This window comes from Lonchura striata, chromosome 3 (assembly GCF_050655825.1).
Source record: "Lonchura striata isolate lonStrDom1 chromosome 3, ASM5065582v1, whole genome shotgun sequence".
NCBI lineage: Eukaryota > Metazoa > Chordata > Aves > Passeriformes > Estrildidae > Lonchura > Lonchura striata.
The window spans coordinates 41,633,884-41,657,025 of record NC_140705.1 but is presented as its reverse complement, the minus strand read 5'-3'; the positions used below and the strand labels follow the sequence as shown (position 1 = coordinate 41,657,025).

At 34.3% G+C, this 23,142-nt stretch overlaps 1 protein-coding gene across 4 annotated transcripts in view; it reads right to left on the bottom strand.

Moving 5' to 3' along the window:
• GRIK2 (glutamate ionotropic receptor kainate type subunit 2) overlaps positions 1–23,142 on the bottom strand; it is a 341,730-nt gene that overhangs the window by 155,108 nt on the left and 163,480 nt on the right. For all 4 annotated transcript variants that reach the window (XM_085574923.1, XM_077782281.2, XM_077782282.2 and 1 more), the window contains 2 exons: positions 3,564–3,707; positions 2,262–2,369 (listed from right to left, as the gene is read on the bottom strand). In XM_085574923.1, coding sequence (XP_085431049.1) covers positions 2,262–2,369; positions 3,564–3,707 — 252 coding nt within the window. The remainder of the gene's footprint in view (positions 1–2,261; positions 2,370–3,563; positions 3,708–23,142) is intronic.

The following is a 23,142-nucleotide window of genomic DNA, read 5'->3' as shown; positions in this document are numbered from 1 at the left end:
AAGACCTGTTCAGCAACTCTTACCACACAGACAGAGATGTCTGACAAGCTGGTTTGGGAAGAACATTGAAAACATACCAGATAAGAACAGAGATGTAAAAGGCTCCTGAGGGAAAAAGAAAATAGACAGAAAGGGCATAGGAAGAGATTAATAGGTACAAGAGAGAGGGATTAGATGGAAAGGGAAACAGGCAGGGAAGGTCTGGGAGAGGGGGGAAGGGAAAGGGAAAGAGAAAGGGAAAGGGAAAGGGAAAGGGAAAGGGAAAGGGAAAGGGAAAGGGAAAGGGAAAGGGAAAGGGAAAGGGAAAGGAGTAGCAGAAAGAAGGAGACAGAAAGATGGAGTGCACATGTGGAGGAAGGCAGAGGACTGAGAGAAGGGTGAATCATCACCACTTTCACAGAATTAAGCCTCGAAGGAAAAAAATCCTCAAAAATTTGAGAAAATTCTTTTAAATAAAAGAACTGGCTAAAATTTACTCTTTCAACTAGGAAGTGTCATGCTCTAAAATTTATCATTCACTCTGGATTCAAGAATAGGGTTTGCATTCTTTCAGAATAGTTAAGTTTTGTTCAAAGAGAAACATTTCTCTGTGGGCATTGATTTATCTTTCTCAGTAAAATAGGCCATATATTTCGTATGTTTAGTAAGCAATTCAATCGAATGTGCATACACTTGAATATCCCTTTTCCCAGTCTCATCTCCTTACACCCCAGAATTTGGAGTTGCTCAGTCTTCGAAAAAAGATTGCCAACACTTTTTGGTGAAAAAATAATATTATCACTTCCACTTATCACATGACCAAAATAAGCCATGAAGGCAGTAAAAGTATTTTCCTTTTCTATGAAAATATTTCTATACAGCTCAAACACATACTTGGCTTTTTTAAACATTGATATGTTTCAAAACGTATTTCTGCTTTTGTCTCTTAACTTTCAATATAGCTCTTTCCCAAGTTCCTTTTTTCTATTATGTATTTTAGAGAACTACTGTATTTCCTACTGAATTTTATTGTCTTCCATATTTCTCTGTAGACCTTTTTTGCTTTATCTCTATATTTTTACTGATGTATATATCTCCTAGTGTATTGTCAACTGAGATTTTATTTTCCAGAAATCTCATGTTGCTTCGTGGTTCCCAAATGCTACTTAATGTTCTTAAAACCATCCCAAATTACAAAGACTTCCTTTCCTGATTTTCAACAGTTGTCACTTTCATGCAAACTCTTCAGCCACTGCTGACTTATTTAGCTATTACCATGACATTAATTCTTCCAGTTCTGATTCCAGTAAGAAAGACAAGTTGTGCTGTCACCTATTCTACTTGTACACAGTACTGATTTACTTTTCAAGTCTAACTGTTACTATATACTCTTTTCCCTGGCTAAGTTGCCAGAGCTGACTTCATGGGACACTTCATAGAAGAAATCTACTGTCAGTGTATAGCTGAACATTTTGAAATATAGTTTAGCTCTTGAATCACAGGTTTTCCACTGCACAGCAAAAATGTTATTACCTATGTAAGTGTTTCAAGACATGCTCATGGTTTCTGAGCTTTTACAAATCTTTCCAGTAAGAGAAAATTAATATTCTAAAGCTAGTCGAGTGAGACAAAATTTTGGGTAAATACGTTGTTTATGCTATTTTCTCCATTCAGTAATTTTCAGAAGAAAGAAAATGCAACTCTGCAGTATGGCCCCTTCCCTTTATTTCTGGTTTTATTTATGCCCACAATTATCACCCTTGGGCAATAGCTGATAGAACTTGATCTGAAGATGAAGAACATTGAATACCAGATCTAAATGCAAAATACAAGGCAGATACCAGGTGCAAAACCTTTGCCTGCTGGTCACAACAACATGAGACACTGTATCTTCCTGCAAATTGCCTCTTCACGGTAAGGTAGCTGGAGGGAAAATGATCTGATTTCAGGTCATGATGGTGTCATATAGGCAGGCCAAATGTCTGTACATGCTTCCTGAGCTCTCAAGTTCAAATATAGACAATACTAAGCTATACGGAACAAGTATTTCCCAATTCTTCAGTCTCTCACTCCACCTCTGTACAAGAAACATTAATGTCAGCAGACAGTTAAATCAGTGAGGATACCAATTCTTAACTTTTTAGTACCACTTATAGAGATATTGAGTCAAAAGCGGGTACACTGTTTTACATAACACAAGAAATACTATTGTAAGTGGTTTTAGAGGGTGAGTTTTGGTTTGTTTTGTTTCCCACCTCCTTGGAGGCAAATGTCTTACACACCTTTTCAAGACCTTCTTCCTTGAGGCTGATGACATCCAAATCAAAATCTGTCCTTAAGCCATTCGTTTTGTTGAAAGTTATCCTGCCTGTGAGGCCTTCCCAATGGGCCTGTGGAGAAAGAAAAAAACAATTTTTAGAAATAAATATATCTTCTTTTATTTTCTCAGAAAGGACAAACTACTCCTGCCAAAATGGGATCATTAATTATTATTTTATGTAACTAATTTACCTTGTGGCTGATTTTTGTTTTAAAATATTTTGTGTTTGTTTTCTGCTAATGAAATCAAACTTTCAGTCTTCACAGACAATTTTTAAAACTTACCATATCAGGCTATAGACTTTTCTACTGAATGAGATAAAAAGGTGTTTTGTTTTCATTCCTCCATCATTCATGCATGCATTTCCCCTTCTGCTTCCCTACATGCCTCCCCCTCCCCAGTCCCCAAGCTTCAATCTGTTTCATTAATGCTGGACTTCATTTTTTTCTCAGGAAATTTCATTCAAATAAAGACTTACTTTTGGAAGATGCTGATTCCCCTGTAACCACACCGAGACAGCAAAAATTGAGGTCAGTGAGCCAGCCTTCCTAAGCTTATTCCTTACTTTTAATACAGTGCAATAGCCTCATATTTTTTATAACTTTAAAATCTACCCTAGTTCTGAAACTATACAAAGTAGGAGAGAAAAAGTTGGAAATAACTATCATCCTAGAAGGAACCAATATTGGAAAAAAATACATTCCACTGCAAATTATTCTCCGCATAATAATATTTTGTATATCTAGGCTGAGAAACACTGTATGAGTTACAGTATGGGAAATTTGAATAGTCTACAATGTTCACCTTTAGCACCTTAAATCTCTTAGCTTTATTATCACTACCTACCAGTATTTAAACAGCATCTTGGGTAATCAGGGAGACATATATTTATTCACCATAGAAAATGAAGGAAAAAAATTAGCTTTAACCAGGTTAACTGCTGAATTTCTCATAATCAGTCCACAGTTTAGAGTTTCAGATGTTTGGGTTTTAATGACACAAATGCTCCACACAGACCCAACTATCTACAAACATAAGTTTTATTTAGAATGCAGCTATTTCACCTTTCCATATTCAGTTCCAAGTCATACTTCAGGAAAACCCACTTTCAAATAAAAATTCTGTCTTGCTTGTTAAACTAATAAGATGCGAGATGACCATCTACTGGGAAAAAAAATCCAAAACCAAATGGAGTGAAAGCAAAAGAAAATGGGAATTGAGGGAAAAGAAAGCAGGGAAGCAAGGCCCTTTATGAGTGACTTACCTCCTTGATGAGACTCATGAAGCGTGTCCCAAAGCGCCATGGCTTGTGGCGGTTGCACTGCAGCGAGCTGACGGTCATCTGTGGGAACTGCTGCACGGCCACCGACACCACATGCACCGCGTCGTACATCAGCGCCGCGTCCGTCTGAAATGACAGCGGCACCAGAACCGTCAGCGCAGGGCAAACGCGTGGGACAGGCCAGCAGAGAGACAAGGAAGCAACAAATTAGCACTGCTTGTTCTGCTAAATGGGAAAAAAAATGGTCCAGTTGCTTGTGCAGCGCTGTAAAATGTAGCCTTGTTGACACTTCATACATGAGTTATGTCAGGATCTTCAGGCAGTCTCAGCTTTTCTCTTTTTAATGCTGTAAAAAGGGCTCAAATAGCTACTTTTCAGGATGATGGGAGTACACTTGCATCTGATGAAACAAGTTACTTGTAAAAGCAGTACGTTAGGGAGCTATATAAATCACTGTGTGCATGTTTGATTCAAGATGGTTATTTTCATGAGTGATGCAAAAGAAAAAAGGAAACAAGTTGAAAAACCTTAGCTATAAAGGAAAGTGTACAGGTTCAGTAAGTAATTCTTTTTTTGAAATTACAGACAAGATTCCATTCCAACAGTACTCAAATGAATCATTAATAATTTTTAATATGCGTCAGTTCAAATTCCTATGGCAGAACTAATCAGTATCTTCAATAAATCAGAGGTAGATTAGAATTACATCAAAATGCACATTAATTTTAATAGTTTTCATGTCCCATCCTAAATAAATAGACTTAGACATAGTGTTTGCTAAGAAATGTTGTATTAGCAAAGGACAGAGACAGCCTCTCAGTACACACTGTCATGCTGTACAAGAAAGTGATATCTCCCTCCTGTTCTCCTTGATAAACAGAGGCCTGGTAAGCCTCGGAACCAAAAGCAAGAGAGGACCTTAGATTCAGCTGGTGGAAATGAGTGCTATGCCATCTGCTCAGCATACCTTAGAGAAAAAGGACCTATTTTCCCTTCTCATTCACGTAATTAGTGAGCTGTGAAATTAGTTCTTTAATGGATAGGAAACCTGGAGATGATTGCACTTGTCACAATGCAATACAATGCAATACAAAATGAGCTTATATAGTGCCTTTCATGCAAAAGCATCCCGAGGCTCTTTACAATAAAACTAAACATAAAAATGCAAAAATATTCTACATTATAGCCCATAAGCTACTGTTAAAGAGAAAAATATACCCTCACATTTAAATGGCTCTCGCAAGGAGAGATTTCAGAATTCAAACAGAAATAAATCCTAATTTCAAAAAAGCCAGCATAAGAGATTTCAATGATCTCAGGCTCAAAGCAGTTTATGCAGAGGCTCCAAATCAGTCAGAAAATACTTTTGCTGCCAAATTGTTCATTATCTTCAAGGCACTAAAGTGCTTTTAAGGCAAGCTGATATTTGACAAGGAGGCAGTGAAACACCAAAAAGTTGGAATGATATGCTGAGTAAGTGTCAGGCAAAGTTTAATATTCTAGAAGCAAGACTTGGCAGTAGCTGAAGTCTAGACAACAGCTTTTTAAATAAGTACAAAACATAAATCTGACTCAGAAATGCAAACTGGATTTTAAATCAGTTTAATTTCTAAAACTGTAGTCCTATCAATGAAGGAAGATAGAAATTGCTATGAGAGTTTAGCAAAAAATATCCCACACAGAAGCAATCAGAAATTCAGCACCAGCACCAACTGATTAATTAGATGCAAATTTGGAAGTAGAACTGCTAAGACTCATCAGAAGGAATCAAATGGACATTATGCCAGATGTAGAACAACATGGTTTTCTGTCAAATTCTATACACTGCTGAAGTGGAAATCTGTAGGATGACAAAAAATACCCAAAGATGTCAAAGGCGCATGATAAGCTCCAGCATATATATGTTGTGAGGCACTGGAACAGGTTGCTCAGAGATGTGGATGTTCCCATTGCTGCAAAAGCTAGTTTGAATGGAGCTCTGAGCAACCTGGACCATAGCAGGTAGGGTTGGGGTTGGATATCTTCAAGGTTCATTCCAACCCCTTTACATTCTATGATTCTGAAAATATGTTGTCATAATCTATTCATTAAAGACAAAGCAAATGAGGAAGAAAATGCAATAGTGTAATATCCATAATTCAGTTGACAAGCTCTGTCCTATCAGATGGATAAATCTGAATCTGCATCTACCAGTTACTACTGTCATTAATATAAAGTTACAAACACATCATAAATTAAGGATATCTAGATTTCCATGAAAAGACAAATATGTTGCTAAAATTATTTTTAAAAATTCTGAACAGTTCTTTAAATATTCTAGAAGAAATTCTACTGCAGTAAGTAGAATAACTTATAATTTTCATATGCAGCTCATTATTCTCTTCAAGATCATCTTTGTCTTCTTATCTTTAGTCAGTAAACTTTTATCCTTGTGAAATAAATCCAAATACATTTAAAAGGTCAAACTGTTCATAGGGTTTTGCTTAGTGTCTGATGGTCACTAATGTATTCTGAAAAATTCTGTGCATTAATTAAAATCATTCATATGTTCTTTCAAGTGTGACTTCCTCAGCTGCATCAAAAATGAAAACAAACTGCAAATGCTCACAAATGTATACCTGCATTGGTTTCCTAGGTGACCATGACAAAAGCATTCAATAAATGCATAGAAGTGAAAGAACACTTTCACATTTTATTGACATAGTCCTTGAAAAAGTGTGAGCACATTAAAAGCAATTCATACAAAGTCTCTAATCCATTGTGAAACTTATTTCATCATAAAGAATAAATACTTTTTGTTATGGACTGGATTTCAGATCATAGTATTATGTGAAACAAACTCAATTCAGACTAACTGTGGTCACTGGTTTAAGTGTTAATGTGCCTATTTCATACTGCAATAGGATTTTCCTGCTGAGCTTGTATTTATGGCACTTGGTCTTCCAAGACTTTAGAAAAGAATGAGAATTCTTGTTTGGCAAAAATGTTTAAGTACACAAGCTGGGGCATGTTCCATAAGGAATTAATTTCCCTAGGCCCTTAAAAATGTATTTTATTTCTTACACAAGAGTAATGCCCTGGATAGAACACTGGATGCAAAATCAGGTTGTTGGATTTAGTTTTTTTTTATTCCAAATATGTCCAGTTTATTCATAGTCAGTTTATGAAGGACAGAAGTGGCATAGTACAATTTGGAGAGTAAGAACACCACCTGTTCTTCTTTAATCTAAGAGCCTGAGTAAGTAGTAGGTACTGCAGGTACAATGAGCAGGACAGTTTAATCAAATCTGCTCCCTCCCCAGAATAACTATCTTAGGGAAAAGGAACATTACTTAGTTGTCATTGCACAGTAAGGATTTACAGTGGAATACTTACTCATTTCAAAACCATCAAAAATGTCCTATAATGACCTTAGCCTATGAAGCAGTACTTTTCCTTTGATACCTACTCTTTTGTATTTAGTGACAATTTATCACACAATATATAATTATTAGTTAGAAAACCTTGAATAAATGACATATTTCATAAACAAAAAAAAAATTCAATTATTTTTTTTGTTCTTCCACCTTCCTTTCATTTTTCCCCATATTACTCTTGTATTTTAGGTTATTTCCAATGTGAGCACAGTGAACAGAAGTAGCCATCTGTCCAAGATTTTTCTTTTATTATCATTATTTTCTTTTGAAAACTGATTTTCTTATAGAAGCCTCATCTGCTTCCTTTCTTTTGAACAACTTAAAAAACATGATGTGTGGAAAGTCTGACGACACTTAGAAGTCAAGAAGCAAAGACTACCTAGAGTGCAGGAGAGGTCCCTTTACTGGCACTATTACCTTCCTTAAAGTTTGTCCTGTGTGATAAAAAATTAAAAAGTTGAATTTAAAAATTACTGGATATAAACTCCAGAAACAGTGATAAGTTATATATAAAAATAAGATTATTTTTACTCCTGAAAATCTGTAGTTTCTTTATTATAGAGTTTACTAATGCTTGATCAGAAAAGTTTAAGAGCTAGATCTTGAATTCTGTTAGGACAACATAATTTTAACCCATGAAACAGAGTAACTAGGAAAATAAGAACTTTTCCCCTCAAATTCTCATATAATGTGGTGACAATGGTGCTAATATTACTCTCCTAAATTCACATATTCTTGATCAGATGCCTCCAAACTCTACTTTAAAATCTGCCCTACAAAGAGATTTTTAAGAAGGTCCAGAACAAGAGAATAATATTGGAGAAAGAAATTTTTCTTTGTTTTTCCCAGGTGTGTTAAAGAACAGAGAAATGAAGCATGAATGAAAAATATTACAAAACAAGCAAAAAAAGTTCTTATAAACCAAATAGAAGTCATTCTATCTTACTGATAGATGTGTAAGCTGTATTAGATTTAAATATCTTTAACAACTATTATAAGAACTGCACAAGCCTATCAACAAAAGGCCTTTCAGTTAGATGATGCCTGACAAATGCAGCCCTGTGCACACAAATTCCAGAGACCAAACATACTACTACTACTCACAGAAAGCTCTCCCACACTCAAGGCAATTATAACAAGTGAATGAAATTAAGAAGAAATGGCTTGCAAAACTAGTTCCTCCCTTCCTTAGCTAATAAAATCTATTGCCCCTGAAATCATTTCACTTAATTCTCACTTGCTAACACATCCCACAAAACCATTTTGCTAAGTGAGATTTAATAAATCTTTCAGCCTGGGATTAAATTTTACTGTTTTATGAACTGTTAAATTGCATTGTATGCTTATTAATGCTCATGTTTTCTTACTTCTTGACACATTCCTAATTCCACTCTAGGGTACAATTATGAAAAGAGTACAGATATGTTTTTTCACCCCCAAAAATGCATTTCAATAGGGAAAAAGATATCAGCACCAGTAACCTATAAACAATGTTCATCTAACTTTAAAAAAAATCAGTTAGATATTTTTTTCAAAATACTCTAGTATTTTAAATAATATATAGCTAATTAAATTATTTTTTTTACCTTTTAGAGGTCTAGTGAATTTTGCCAGGGTGTTGGTTTACAGTGATTTTAAGTAGAGATGAAGAGATGCAAGTTATTTTCCCCATCATCAAAATTTAAGCTCCAAACAAAGCAAATTATTTATTTCTTATATTATCAAAGAAGACTTTACACTAACAAAAATTCTTTACCTTTTTTTAATCTAGAAAAAGTGGAGTACTCAGGTAATTTTATGTTTTAAAGTGTAATTTTTTCTTACACAAAAAGGCAATAGAAAAGAAAGGATTTCCTTTTTTGCCTCAATACCACCCAGTTTGATGTACAACTTTAATTGAAATAGCAAAGCGGAACATGAACAATGACAAATTTTTAGAAAATGCCAAGAGAAGAAAGGAATAGGAAAAGCATTCCAAATGATAGTGATGTGGTTTCCACATTTCTTGTCATTGCATTGTCATTATATAGGAAGGAGTGTACATTATTTTATTGACAGTATAAGCACGTATTTCCTGATATAAAAGTCTGAAGTGGTAGAATTCTTAGAAAGTAATGCTGTTTAATAGAATATTTAGGTGTTAAGAAACTGGAAGTATATGAAAATTATTTAGGTGGGTAGACACTTATTGCAGCTTGATTTTAACTCATTACAGGTGAAACTTTCAGAGAACTTGAAATTTTGACAGAAGTAGACACAGAAAACCTGTTTAGCAAGTAGTTTGCACATTGCCCTGAAATAACAACAGCAGAAGTATTTCTTCCATCTTCTTGATCTTTGATTAAGACCAGAATTTCATTTTAGCAAATAAAATGTTAAAGATTTAGAATATAAGCTGAAGTGAATAGGAAAATTTTTTGTTATTTTTTCTGACAAGAACATCTTGTCATTCTTGTGAAGCAAGAGATTAAATCTTAATTATGAAATAAAATTTCCCTTAAGGGAAAAAGAAATGTTAAGGAAACTTCTCTGTCTGACCAGTTGATCACACCACCTGAGCTGGGACCCAAGTCCCTCTGCAGCCACACCATAAATTATATAGCCTATATGGTGACCTTCATTTATCTGGAATAATGGAATAAACAGTAACAGAATGGTGACTGGGGGCCAGGGGTGGTGGGGAGGAAAAAGAAGTCAAAAAGATATATTTCTAATTACATTTTTTTTAAAATATAATTCTTAGATATTTTATTTGCTATGATTTGATCCTGTAGATGTCTCATCATGTCATAAATTCTACTAAATCAAGATTAAAATTACCTTCAGTGTATTGCTTGCAATAGCAAAGGTCAAGTGACTGCATAAACCTTTGCAGAATGTGCAATTAGGAACAAAATGTTATGATGTTTTTATTTAAGTTCTATAATTTTTTACATATCCTTAAAAATGATTACAACATTTCCAGGTGAAAGATATTCTGAAGTACTTTCTCAACCTTTCTTCTGAACTTCAGAAATTATGGTATCAGCTATAATTTTTTTTTTTTTTTTGCAACAAAATACAAAATACCCCATCACATCTTATATACCTTAGGGACAGATAGCAAAAATCTAATTACAAGGAACAATGGGTCATTATTTGGTCTTTGGTAGTCTATTTCCTTTCATCTGTTCTCAAATTCAAAAAATCAATATGATTGTGATCACTGCAACTCCATCAACCACATCCACAAAAAAGACCTATCTGACACTATTATATCAGCTCAGCGTTCAAGACGTATCATACCACATGAAAAGTCCTTCTGCATGAGCAATTAATAACTAATTACAGAAAGATCTTACTCAGCATGCACAGTGAATACCTTTGTACCCGCATGCAAAAAGTACACCTGGCAATGAAAATGAGAGACATAATGCTAGTATAACACAGAGATTAAATGTAAATGTGATCAAAAATAGAGAGAAAAGCCCACACATTTAAAGAATGAACTCTAAATATTCTAATTTTGTATCTTGTAAAAATATACAATGTTTGAGGATTTCAGACCTTGCACATCTTCAAATTTGGTAGGTAAAATGACAAAAATAAATATATATTGGTGATTTCGACTGCAGATAGAAGCATTATGAGTATTCATTAAAAATTTCCTTCTCCTGCTTTAAATTTCTCTTCTTTTAGAAAAGGACTACTGATACAGACTTTAATATCTTCAGCAAAAAAGATTATTATATTAACAGTATTTCAAATATATTACAGTATTTCAGGTTTGCAGGAGAAAACAAATTGTTCAACATTATAAAACATAAGTAACCCATGAAAGAATATACATTTACTTCAAAATAGAATTCTTACTTATGCCAGTCTTTTATAATTATTTTATTAATTTATGTCCTATGGCTCTGTTCTAAATAAGTAATTATTTTTTTCTTTTGAAGATCCCCTAAAAATCAGTAATTCCTAAAGAAAAAGGTATTAAAAGACACACTGCTGGCCCGTGAATCAAAAAATCAATATTTTTTTAGATTCTAAAAGTAGTTATTTTATGTGGGGATTTTTTTGTCTTTGAGATTGTTTAGAGGTTTGAAGTTTTCTGCTTTTGTTCTCTTTTATTTGAGAAGCATATCTATTTTTAGATTCTTCATTGTCTTTTTCATAAATCTTTGATCAACTTGTCTGTTATATGCAGATGATAGTCTAGAAGATTACAAAAAATCAAATTGATCTTGCAGTGTTACTCTTTTTTTCTTTGCCATTGTGCCTCCACCAACTGCTTTTCACTGTATAATTACTTTTTCATTTCAATTAAGTTCTCTGTTAATTAATATTTATTTCAGAAAAAAACACTTTTAACACATTATGATGCTAGTTGTAATAATCAGATTCTCATAAATTGTTGATTCCAGCTTCACAGAGTAGACACAGAATTAAATACATTGATATATTTGCATTAGACACATTTTGTTTCGATTAGAAACTGCTAACAGTAAGGCAATTTATTCAGTGATTGAAAAGTTGCATTCTGATTTGTGACACTACTTTTCTGGGTTGTCTTCTAAAATTGCCCTCATAAAAGCAGCTATCATTGACAATTATTTTAATATATTAGCTCACAAAAATTTACCTTATTTAAGCACAGCTTCAAATTGTGACGGTTCAAGCAAAGCTGAGTAACTTAATGGGATCCTCCATGGCTAATGGAGAGACACACCTTGACAATGAAAGCTTATTTGAAATTTTAGATACTTAAATATGCTTGAATAGCAAAGCACACAGACATTAAAAGTATATTAAAAATAAGGCAGTATAAATAAACAAAGTAAAATAAAGAAAAATTGTTGTGTGGGGTTTATGTATATGAACTTCTCAAAACTTGCAATTCACTTGTAGTAATTCAGTGCTAGAAGGAATACAAGCTTATCAATCAGAACTCAAACTGATATTGCTATCATGTTAGACATAGATGCTCTTCTGGTGAATACAAGAACCAGCTACAATCTTCATAGTGATCAGGTTTTTTTTAACATATATTTGAAACTTGGGATATTCAAAAAATTCTGTAGCAATATACAGAATTCAAATTCACAGTGATCCATCCTGAAAATTCTGGAACTCTCTCTAAGTGCCGTTCACTTTCAAAGGGATATTTATATCATAAAGCCAACTGATAGTATATAATTTTCATAATTACTAAACCAAAAATAGGAATTGAAAAAATTGAATATTCTTCCAGCTTTTTCAATACTCCATCAGGATTCCATCCATCAGGGTAACAGTCAAATTACTTCACTGCATCTAAATCTACATTCAAAAGTAAAAATATGTCCAAGCTTATGCAAAAGTTTTAAGAACTTCTTTACATGTCTCTGACTAATCTGGTGAGAATTTATTTTTCCTGAAATGTATGTGAAATTCTTAACTATGCTTAAGCAAGATTTAAAAACATATTTTCATACCATTTATCTTATTTTTTAGAACACTGTCCATGTCTGAAATTGAAGACTGTAAGAAACAAGAAAGAAGAGAGAAGAGAAAGAAAATCAAGGAAATATAGAAGTATTTAACCTCAGTATCACAAGGAATCCTAGTTTTCTCGTTAATAATCACAAACAACTCTCCCAGTCAAACGGCTTTTGACAGGTAAAGCAACACATTCCCAAAACTGAATAAACTAAATGGAAGAAATTATTTATCAGGTATGGAAAATTTGCAGAAAATAACATAATATTTTTATGCTCTCTGAATAGAGAGCAAACTCAAAATATTGTGTCACAAAATTAAAATCCCAAAGGATCATGGTTCACCCGGATGCCTATTGTTATGGTCTTATCCAAACAGGCTGTGATGCAAAGACTCCTACACAGAAATGAACCAAATCAGGTTAAAGATTTTATCATCTTATTTTCTTCATCTCCTAGTTCCTATAAAAATTTTCATGGACAGTGGAATGATGCATATTCATAGAAGGAAAAGTGTTTTTCCTGAAGCTGTTAATCGAAAATGTTAACTTCTGCCCTTGATAAAAAAATTCCAGATATTATAGATTGCAGTAAATGTCATGGTTGTTTAGAAAAACCTTTACTGACTGGTTATGAATAGGTCAAGGCAGCAGGCAGCACACAAATGATATCTGCAAGACAGTAGTTTCTTCCTTTTAATGTGGTTATCTATTTCATCTCGTATTCAATGAAATTAGGAAGGCCTGAGTAATCTAAAGCTCAAAAGGTAGCTATTTTAAAGTCTCAAAGTTATTAGCAGTTGATTTCTTTACAGTTTTTAATCTAATATTTAATTAAAATTACAACAAAAATTATCCAGTTATAAAAAGTCACAAAAAGTCTTTTGAGTTCCAAGGAAATACAACTATTTTCAATTTGTCAGAAAGAAAGAAATGTCAGAGAATTATTTCTGCAGAGAATTAATTCTGCATGAGTTCTTTACATTGAAATGGCTGATAAGAACCAGTCTATGTATACAATGTAGTAACAAGAACCTCAAACTCACAGATCTCTAGTTCACCAAAAACACTGATGCAGGAACAGTGAAATTTGACACCAGAGTAGGACAAGACTGCCAAAGCACAGGTAAGAAGCACCTTTTAATCACTTCTCAATTCTCATAACTTCTTATTATGGTTTCTATAGAACTGCTAACTTTCTAAATTATGTGGAAGAGTTTTCCTCTTGCAAGTGTGTTTCCACAAATAAATTGATTTATAAGAGTCTGCTTCCATAAACATTTAGTAAATTAATTTGATTGAAACAAAATGCTTTTAACAGGCTTGTTTTGATATTTTAAACAAGTACTAAATCTGTATTATTTAATTCCCTTTCTCTATATGGGCTTTTCTATGTCTATTTTTGCTTTAGTCTGTCACAAAAACAACAGTTGCCCACTCATTTCCTTCTCATTAAGATTTGTTCTCATAATAATTTTTGAAGCCTTCCTTACTGTGAAATATTTGCCACAGATTTTACTTTTGAACAGCAGTAAGCTTTTGAAGTGACTCTCCTGATGTGTGACACCACAGAGCAGGGCTCTGGTGCACATCATAAAGAGGTCTCATAATGCATAGGCTCTCTTAAAATAAAATTCACTGAAAGATGTGATTGAGGGCTGTGCTTTATATGCTCCATCTGCTAATTGGCTTTGTCCACAGGAATGGACTAGCAAGAGTCTGAAGCAAAGTAGTTGGAAATAGAGGATGAAATAAGAAGTGTCAGGTTTTTGGCAACAACAGCTTTGCTTTATGAGGCTTCCTCCAATGGGCCTTTTCACTTGCTGTTGTAGCCACGTCATAACTAAATTCCAGTGATGACTTGAGAAAATCTGGTGCCTTCTTCAGGTTTATTCATTTTTGTTACTATTCTGAAAATATTCTCTGCACACATCTCTAATTCCAATCCTGACCCTGTTTACTCAAGGGAAAAAACACCTCTAATTTGAAACAAAGAAAGAAAACCTTTCTGCCTTGAAAGGATGGCAGCTACTCATTTTAAGTATGAGGAAATAAAAAATAATAAAGCTTTTTCAGCTCTACAAACATGAAGAATGGAGAAGCAACATGTATATGCAATTTATTTATAGAACATAATAGCTTTTTATAGTGGTCAAAAGAGGGTTGGGTTGTCATTTGTCAGACTGCACAAATGCATGAGAATTGAAGATGGGAATGGTTGCCTTTGGCTCTAACTGTTAAAAACCAGTTATCAATCTTCATCTAAGTCTTCAAGGAGCTTCTCTTGGTGAGCAATCGATACTGCATTTGCCACAATAGCTCATTTAATTATTTTCATCCTAAATATCCTGTCAGCAGGGGGAAGTCTTCCTGATTTTAATTAATTTTGAGATCATTGATTTTTTTGCCTTTTCCTTTCCTGTGGTACACATGCAGACACAAAGGCACAGACACACACTTTTAGCCTGCAGGCTATGTAAGATGTATGACACGTCCTTGGTGAAAACCCTGAATATAACTGTAGTGTACCTAGGTGACATGCAGCTTTACTTTTAAATCTTTAACCTTCAGCTGCTGCAAATGAGCCTCTGGCATCTAAACCTAGTTGGACAAAACAGTAAATTGAAAAGCATGTTTGCTGAACAGTTTTCAATTAAAGAATATTTAAATCAATAGGCAGTAAGGATATCACAGCCACAAGCCTGCTATAACTTACAGAGAAACACAAAAACAGAAAATGGAAGTCAGAGAACTGAAAATGGTAGTGGAAATAATGAACTTACATTATATTTGTAAATAAATAAAGCTGTTGTACTGATGGATATCATTAACACCCAAAATAAAAGTGCTTTAGGCTCTAGAGTGCTAGAAATGTCACATTTCCCCTATGCTAACTAGTAGAAACAAACAGGACAGAATGTGAGTCACTCAGAGCAGAGTCTTAAAATTTGTAAAACACAAGGTCATTACAGAAGTTAAAGAAAAAATGGTTTAGTCTGTACACCTTAAGAGAATAATGCATCTTCTACATGAGAATCCTTGCTTCCCATTCTCAGAGAAAACTGTTAACCCTGTTAATCTCTAGAATATAAATGGGTGAGATGATTGCTCTTGGGACCCCCAGCAAAAGCCTGGGAATTGGGAAATGGAACACAGACAGAAGTCCACTATTTCTCTTAGAGTAACATTAGTATTTCTGTATAAAAAGTGTTGACAATCAGGTAACAAAATATTATTTTGAACTCTCCAATAAGTTTAATTGCTTCTTGGTCTGTATATAGATATATCTGTATCAGGGATACTCCTGCATAAGTAAATAGGCTCAATAAGAAAAAGGAAGTTTCCATTTAAAAAAATACACAAAAATATGAATAGCTGAAAAACTGTATATCTGGTGTTTAAATAATCAGATGGATTCATTTCAGTCATATGTATAGCTTGTAATACCATCTGTGCCACTTCCATATTTTTAGGAAAAGGATAGGGGAAAAAACACCACCAATCTGTAGTAAATAAATTGGCAACTACACTAATGAATAATAATTAAAATCTACATACATTCTATAGTGGTTAAAAACCTTTTCATAGCTCAACTGCCAGATATGACATTTTATTTGTAGCTAATAATAAAGCAGTCATATATGAATATTCTTATTTAACATGGCATAGAATAATTGTGGAATTACTTGCTTTAATAAAAAGATAATTTCACAAGATTCCAATACATCAGAAACAAGGCAAAGAGACATGTTCCATTTTAATGCCACTGTACAAGGGACAGAATTTTCTGGATCAACAAATGTCAGAAAAGATACAGTATTGCAGAAGAGAAATTAGAGCAACATTAAAGGAATACATAATATCATTAATTACCCTGATTCTAGCTGCAGTCTTGCAAAGACAGGCTGCTCCTAAGTAGAGCAATGAGTTTTAAATATTTTCCATCAAGACTCTTAGCTTAGACCTTGGACAGTGTTCCTATGTACAGCTCTTCATCACAAAATGGTTTTCTCCACTCCCTTTCCCTGGAAATGATAAAAATTACCTCTAGAATGAATCTAGAAATTTCTTTCTCTAAATCCATGAAGCTTAAATACATTAAGTTTAAATCAGAGGTGGCATTAATGACCTTTTCATTACAAATTAAAAAAAAAAAAAGAGCACAACATTATTTCAGTTTGTTAAAATCTGAAGAAAATGATAAATTATCAGATTAAAATACTAGTAAAACATCATCACTGTATTCTCCTTGGATGAGCTACTGTTGTATAAATAGCTATCTATTAAAATTCTGAGAAAGTTGCTCTCTCTACCACAATTCATTAAACACTGTATAGTATTAACATGACTGAAAGAATTTGGAAAGTAGATGTTTGTTTGAAAAATGAAAGGTGGGAAAAACAAGACCAGGAAGCAGTTCTGTACTTTAGAGACAAATGCAGTTCTTCTCACAGATGTTCCTCAGGGAAATAAACAGCAGCAGCAAGGCCAAGTCAAGAAAGCTCTCTGAGAAGAAAAGCAAGATTGTAAAGTACTTCACCACATGCTCACATTCCTCTGGGAACTGTTATCTTGCTCAAACAAATCCAACTCACTAAAACTGACAGTTGTGTGCACTGCTCTTTATTCTTAAAAGATTAACATTAGGGGAAAAAATAGGAAATGGAAGTATCTTTCAAGATGCAAACTACATGAGCGACTATCTAATCACTGCTGCTAAAGAAGGGAGTATGTGCTGAGACTCCAGTCTCTTTTTCTTGTGCATGACTAGCACAAGAGATCTACTGAGACTGCTTTTCAAGATGGTTTATATTCTTAAGATTAAAAAAATAGGAAACTGAGCCACCAAATTATCCTTAGGGAGCAGTAAATATATGAAAAAACCTCTTAGAGACTGAATACCTGTTTACATACACATTTACTAACATTTCAGAGCTATTATTTGGATGTACATAATACACATGGCTTTGTGTATTAATATTTTCCAAGTGTACTGCTTTTTAAAAACTTCATCCCAGTGAACTGTAGCATTACAGCACAAATTGTTATAGAATTCATTTCTATAACTTAAGCCATCTAAAAACTACTAAAATCTGGATATCCTGAGGTTAGAGGAAGCCTAGACTTATAGCTTATGTTGATTACCCTTCTTGGAGTAAAACTCTCCTGACAGATTTCAAGCACTTCATCTTATAAAAACCCAAGATCTGAATGGAAACTGTACTATGCAATTTATATGAAACAAATCAAATTATCATTATATAGTTATAATGAGCTCTAATCCATCCAAATCCAAGGGAGCAAAGTGTTTCATTGGACAACACTGTACTTGTTTTAGAAGTTACAGCTGTGGTGATCCACAAATATAGATTCCTGTCTCTGCTAAGCAAATGGCTCTCTAGGCAAGCTGCAGCAATTCTGTGTCTAAAAGGATTGAAAATATGTTGTTACTTTATCTAAAGGGTGATTTCACATATATAAATGAGAAGCAACAGGTCAAAAATATAAAGACAGTATTGTGAACAAAGAGTAGCTGGACTCAATTCTAGTTTTCTTAAACTCTGAGAGGTGGGAAAGGGAATAGATGTCCTACATTTAGCATTTATCTGAAGTACTTGAATAATAAATAAAACATATTATGATAATTGTAACAGAGCAGACAAAACAGAAAACCACTTGTCCTTATTATTCTAATTCAAGCAGTAGAAGAAAAATTTTTTTGCCTCCAAACTTTGTGTTTTCCTGTTTAATTCAAGATTATATAAAACAAAAAGAAAACACAAGATATACCTTAAGAAATATGGAAAGTAATTAGCTTGTAAAACTGAAGATGCAAAGCCTATTGAGACCAGTCTATCTTTGCTTATAACCATTTTTGTTTTTAACAGGAGTTAGACAGTACTTCACAGGTAGTGTTCCACTAGTTTTAGCATGCACATTGATTGCCTCATCAGCCATAAACTCAAAAACACCTACTCAAAGTATGAGTAAATGCAGTATATTTCCTAAACGTATTTTGCTGCCCTGACCTCCCTTATTCTGAACAATCACAGTTCAGATTGTTCCACTCCTGTAATTCGAACCACTGCACAATAGCTTGTTGAGACATTTTAGCAATATTTTGAAATTAGCACCTGTACAGAGGCTTATATCTTTGGACATTCTTCCATATGTTTATTTACACTCAACTTCTTAAACCTTATCTTGAAGGGACTTGCCACTAAGATCACACAGAACCCCTAAAGTGACAGGCAACTGCCTCAGGAAATGGATACTGTACACATTCACTGGTGCTAGGTATCTTTGAAACAACTGATTAAGATGCTCAAAGGTCAAGTGCAAGAGATAAACCTTCTCTAGGAGGACAGGATGGAGAATAAGAGTCCATTATCTCTACTTGTAGTGCAAATGCCTTTCTCTGTCCCACTCCCCCCCAAATGCTTCTACTTACTGAAACACCACAAAAATAATTAACCACTAAGGATCATAAGAGTAAGGATCATAAGAGTAATATGTGAAACATACAGAGAAGTAACATACATAGAACTCTACAATAATGCAATTTAAATGGGTTCAAGCTATGCTAAGCAAAAATTGTGATATCAATACACACACAAATGCACAATAAATAAGATACAGAGCTCAAGAAAACAAAAAAGGACTCAAGGAGATTATCTTTTGCACACACAAATGCACAATAAATAAGATACAGAGCTCAAGATAAATAAAAAAGGACTCAAGGAGATTATGTTTTCTATGTGCACTGAAACCTTTCTTACAATAGTATTAAAAGACAAATGAAATTATCAGAAGGGTTAATCTAATCTTGCTACTTTACTAGTAGCTCCTCAGGATGAGTGCAATAGAGATGCTTATGTACCTAAACTTATTTCAGCTGCAGGTACAAATAAAGTGGCAGAATAAATGATTTTCAGATTAAGGAAATTTGAAACTGCAATACAATGCAGCACTTGTGAAACATATCCAATGTGTTTTTTCTATCTTATCAAATTCACATATGAAAAACACAGATATTAACAACTGAAAAAAAAAAGAAGACAAAAAATTAAGCCAATTCAAGTTCTTCTAAAACAGATTACACAGAAGAAATTTGGTAAATCCAGATTACAAAGGGAAAAAGCTTGCACTTTTCTAATTAAATGCATAATCATAGATGCAGATTCATGTTAGCAATGCTAAATGTCTTCTGTTTTAATGAGCCATTTGAATGAAATGGTTGCCTGCAATTAGACATCTGCAGTCCAAGGACAGCAAGCCAACTGTGTAGTCTGTCTGCCAGAATTACAGTTGCATTCCTCAGCAGGACAATAAGGAGAATGGATAATTGTAATTATAACATATACATGCCTTAGTGTTCTGTGGTTAAAAGAGTGTGAACAACAAGGGCTCTTAATACATTTAATTGCTGGCTGCTAATAAAGGGTTGTCAAAAAAAGAACCATTTTTAAAATGCATTCCAATTCCACTATGAATTACAAACCAAGGTCACTAACTACCCACCTGAGGACAAATCTCCCAGAAAACTGCCTCAGACCCAGTAAATGTCTAGTCACACAGGCCTGGTGTTCAGAAGGTTGCAAGCTCATATGAATTCAAGTTGAAGAGATGGGAGACAATGGAGATATTATTCTAGAGGGCTTAGCACATGTTGCAAATTCTCTACTCACATTCACTTTGCAAATATTTTCTCAAGCTTCTTTCATGAAAACTTGAATGAAGATCTTAAATACTTTTTAGATGTGTGTATTTCTGTCTTTTTTCCTATACACTTAATATATCTGGATATTTCACCTATAAAAATGTTTTCATTCCCTTATAGGAATAAGAGAAAAAAAATTGAAATTTATCTATTCAAACTCAGGGCAGAAATCATAGCTTCATTATCTGTGAGAATGCATCTCTCACTTTGCCATATTATAAAAAAATAAAAATATCATTTAATTACCTTCAGATTTTATCTTTCATTCAGTGCTTCTCAACTTTGCACTTTACTGTGAGGATTCAAGAGTAAAAACCTTATTATTTCTTCTGTCTTTACTATATATTCTGAACACAGATTGAAAATTCACTGTGATATTACTATAAGTCCTTCTGCAGCAAGCAGCCACCTGAACTGCTCTAGTCTGTGAAATCACTGATTTTTTAAATATAATTCATTAATAGTATCAAAAAAAAGAAGTGAGAGCATTGTACAGAAATAAGAGTTCTTGCAAGCTTATACGCAGGCTATCATGTTTAAGTAAGATTTCTTTAATGCAATTGTGCTCCTCCATTTTTATTTTCATCAGTTCATAGACAAAACTGAAACTGAGATTTTACACTTCTTGAATTGAATAAATTCAATTTTCCAAATGTAACACTTGACTAAGTCATTGTATCCTCTTAAATACTTCTCTTAGGTCAACCAACTAACTTGCTAAATTTCTATAATTTTTGAAACCATAAAAAAGATCTTTATTCTTATACTCAGTATTGTTACACTGAACATTTAGGAACCCAGACCTCTGAATGTAACTCCATAGCCAATTCAGATAGGACATTCCAGAACACAATTCATCATAGCCAGCACTGTAATTCAGCTAGCCAGTAGCAACTGCTCAGCACAAAATAAAATCTTTCTTTTCAAAATATTTTAGAAAGTGTCAAACCTCCATAACACAGGCATCTAAAGGCTGCAAACCTATCCTCCCCAGCAGGCCTCAGACACTGATTTGTAAAGAGACAGACAACTCACTCCAATCAAAAACTTTGCCTCTATTTAACCAGAATATAGAGAAAACTGACATTCTCCTTTGACTGGCAGATGGAAAGCCTGCTTGAGTAAAACAAATCAGGACAAAAAATATTAGATACCTAGTTGTGGATGAAAAAAAGTTATTAGACTCAAGTCTTCCGAAAGCATAAAACCAAGGTTTGGTTTCCAAGTGCTACCTAGTAATGGTTGAGATAGTCACCCTGCTCTTCTCTGAGAACACTTGTCTTCAAACTATAAGACAAATAAAAGATAATGCAACACGGGGGAAAAAGGATTTCATATTGCAAGATTCTGAACAGAAACAACTAATAATTTCTAGGTTTTGCAATCAGCCTTTTCTTCTTTCAGTGGAGGGAAGAAAACATAAGGAGGACATCAAGTTGCAAGTCAAAATCTAACTGGGCTTAAAAATGCCAAATGCTGGGTATAAAACACAAAAAATAATATTTCTGTAATTATAAGTTCACTTTAAACTTGACGTTCAAAAAATTCTGCATATTTCTGCAAATTTTCTTTTTTCTCTCTCTCATACTATTTATTACCTTCAGTGCCTTTGTCAATTTTTCCAGTTAAAAATCTCTGCTCTTCTATAATAATTACCATAAACCACCTGTGATTCTCATGCTGTCTACACAAGAAATTACAGATGTTTACATTTTATGCTGTCATACTTCATTCCTTATTTGTATGTTCCAATGAACAGCATGGCTCCAAGCAATTCATGAGGACATGATTCAGCTAGTTCTTTTTAAAACACAGAAAAAGACACATTACTTACAAAAGCCTTCCTTATTCATTAACTTTCACTAAACTTCTGGATTATCACTGACATATTGCTACAAAGCCAACCAACAGTTTATTTCACACAGTTATTCTTCATTTTCTATTAAAAGTACAGAGCAGCCAAGTGGAACTATACTTAATGAGGACTGGATCTCTTCTTTGGACATTTTCATCATGAGGTGTTATTCAGCATACAAAAGTTATTTCTTTTATCTGCCCATAGAGTAGAAAACTGCTCTATTAAGTAAAGAAATTCTATTCTTCACGAATCACAAACTGGTTTGGGTTGGAAGAGACCTTAAAAATACTACATTTCCAAAACTCCCTGCTATGGTAAGACCAGGTTTCTCAATGCCCCATCCAACCTGGCCTTGAACACTTCCAGGCATAGGGCAACTTCTCTGGGCACCCACAACTTCTCTGGGCACCTGAAAATAGGTTGTAGCCAGATGGCTGTGGCTTCTTCTCCCAGGCAACCAGTGACAAGAGAAAATTACTTAAAGTTCTCCTAGGTGAGGTTCAGGTGAGACATCAGGAGGAATTTCATCACTGAAAAGGATTGGAATGGACTGCTCAGGGAGGTGGTACAGTCACCATCCCTGGAAGTGTTCAAGAAACTACTTGACATGGCACTTAGTGCTAGTATTTAGTTGGCATGGTGGTGTTTGGTCAAAGGTTAGACTCTGTATCTTGGAGGTCTTTTCCATACATAGTGATTCTATTGTCAGCTCATCTCCACCTCTCATCCACCAGCACTTCTCAGCAGGGCTGCTCTCGATCCCTTCATCCCCCAGCCTGCAATGGTAGCAGAGTTGCCCACACCCAGGAGCAGCACCTTGCACTTGGTCTTGTGAAACACCATGAGGCTTGCATGTGTTCATTTCATGAGCTTGTCCGGGTCCCTCTGGATGGCAAAGTGCTCTTCAGGTGTGTAAACTGCACTACTCAGTTCAGCATCATCTGTGATTTGCTGAGCGTGTACCAAAAGACACCACTTGTCATTGATGTCCATTGGGCTCTGAGTCATTGGCCTTTACCCTCTGGATGTGACCATACAATCATCTCCTTATCCACCAAACCATCCACCCATCAAATCCATCTCTCATCAATTTAGAGAGAAGGATGTTGTAG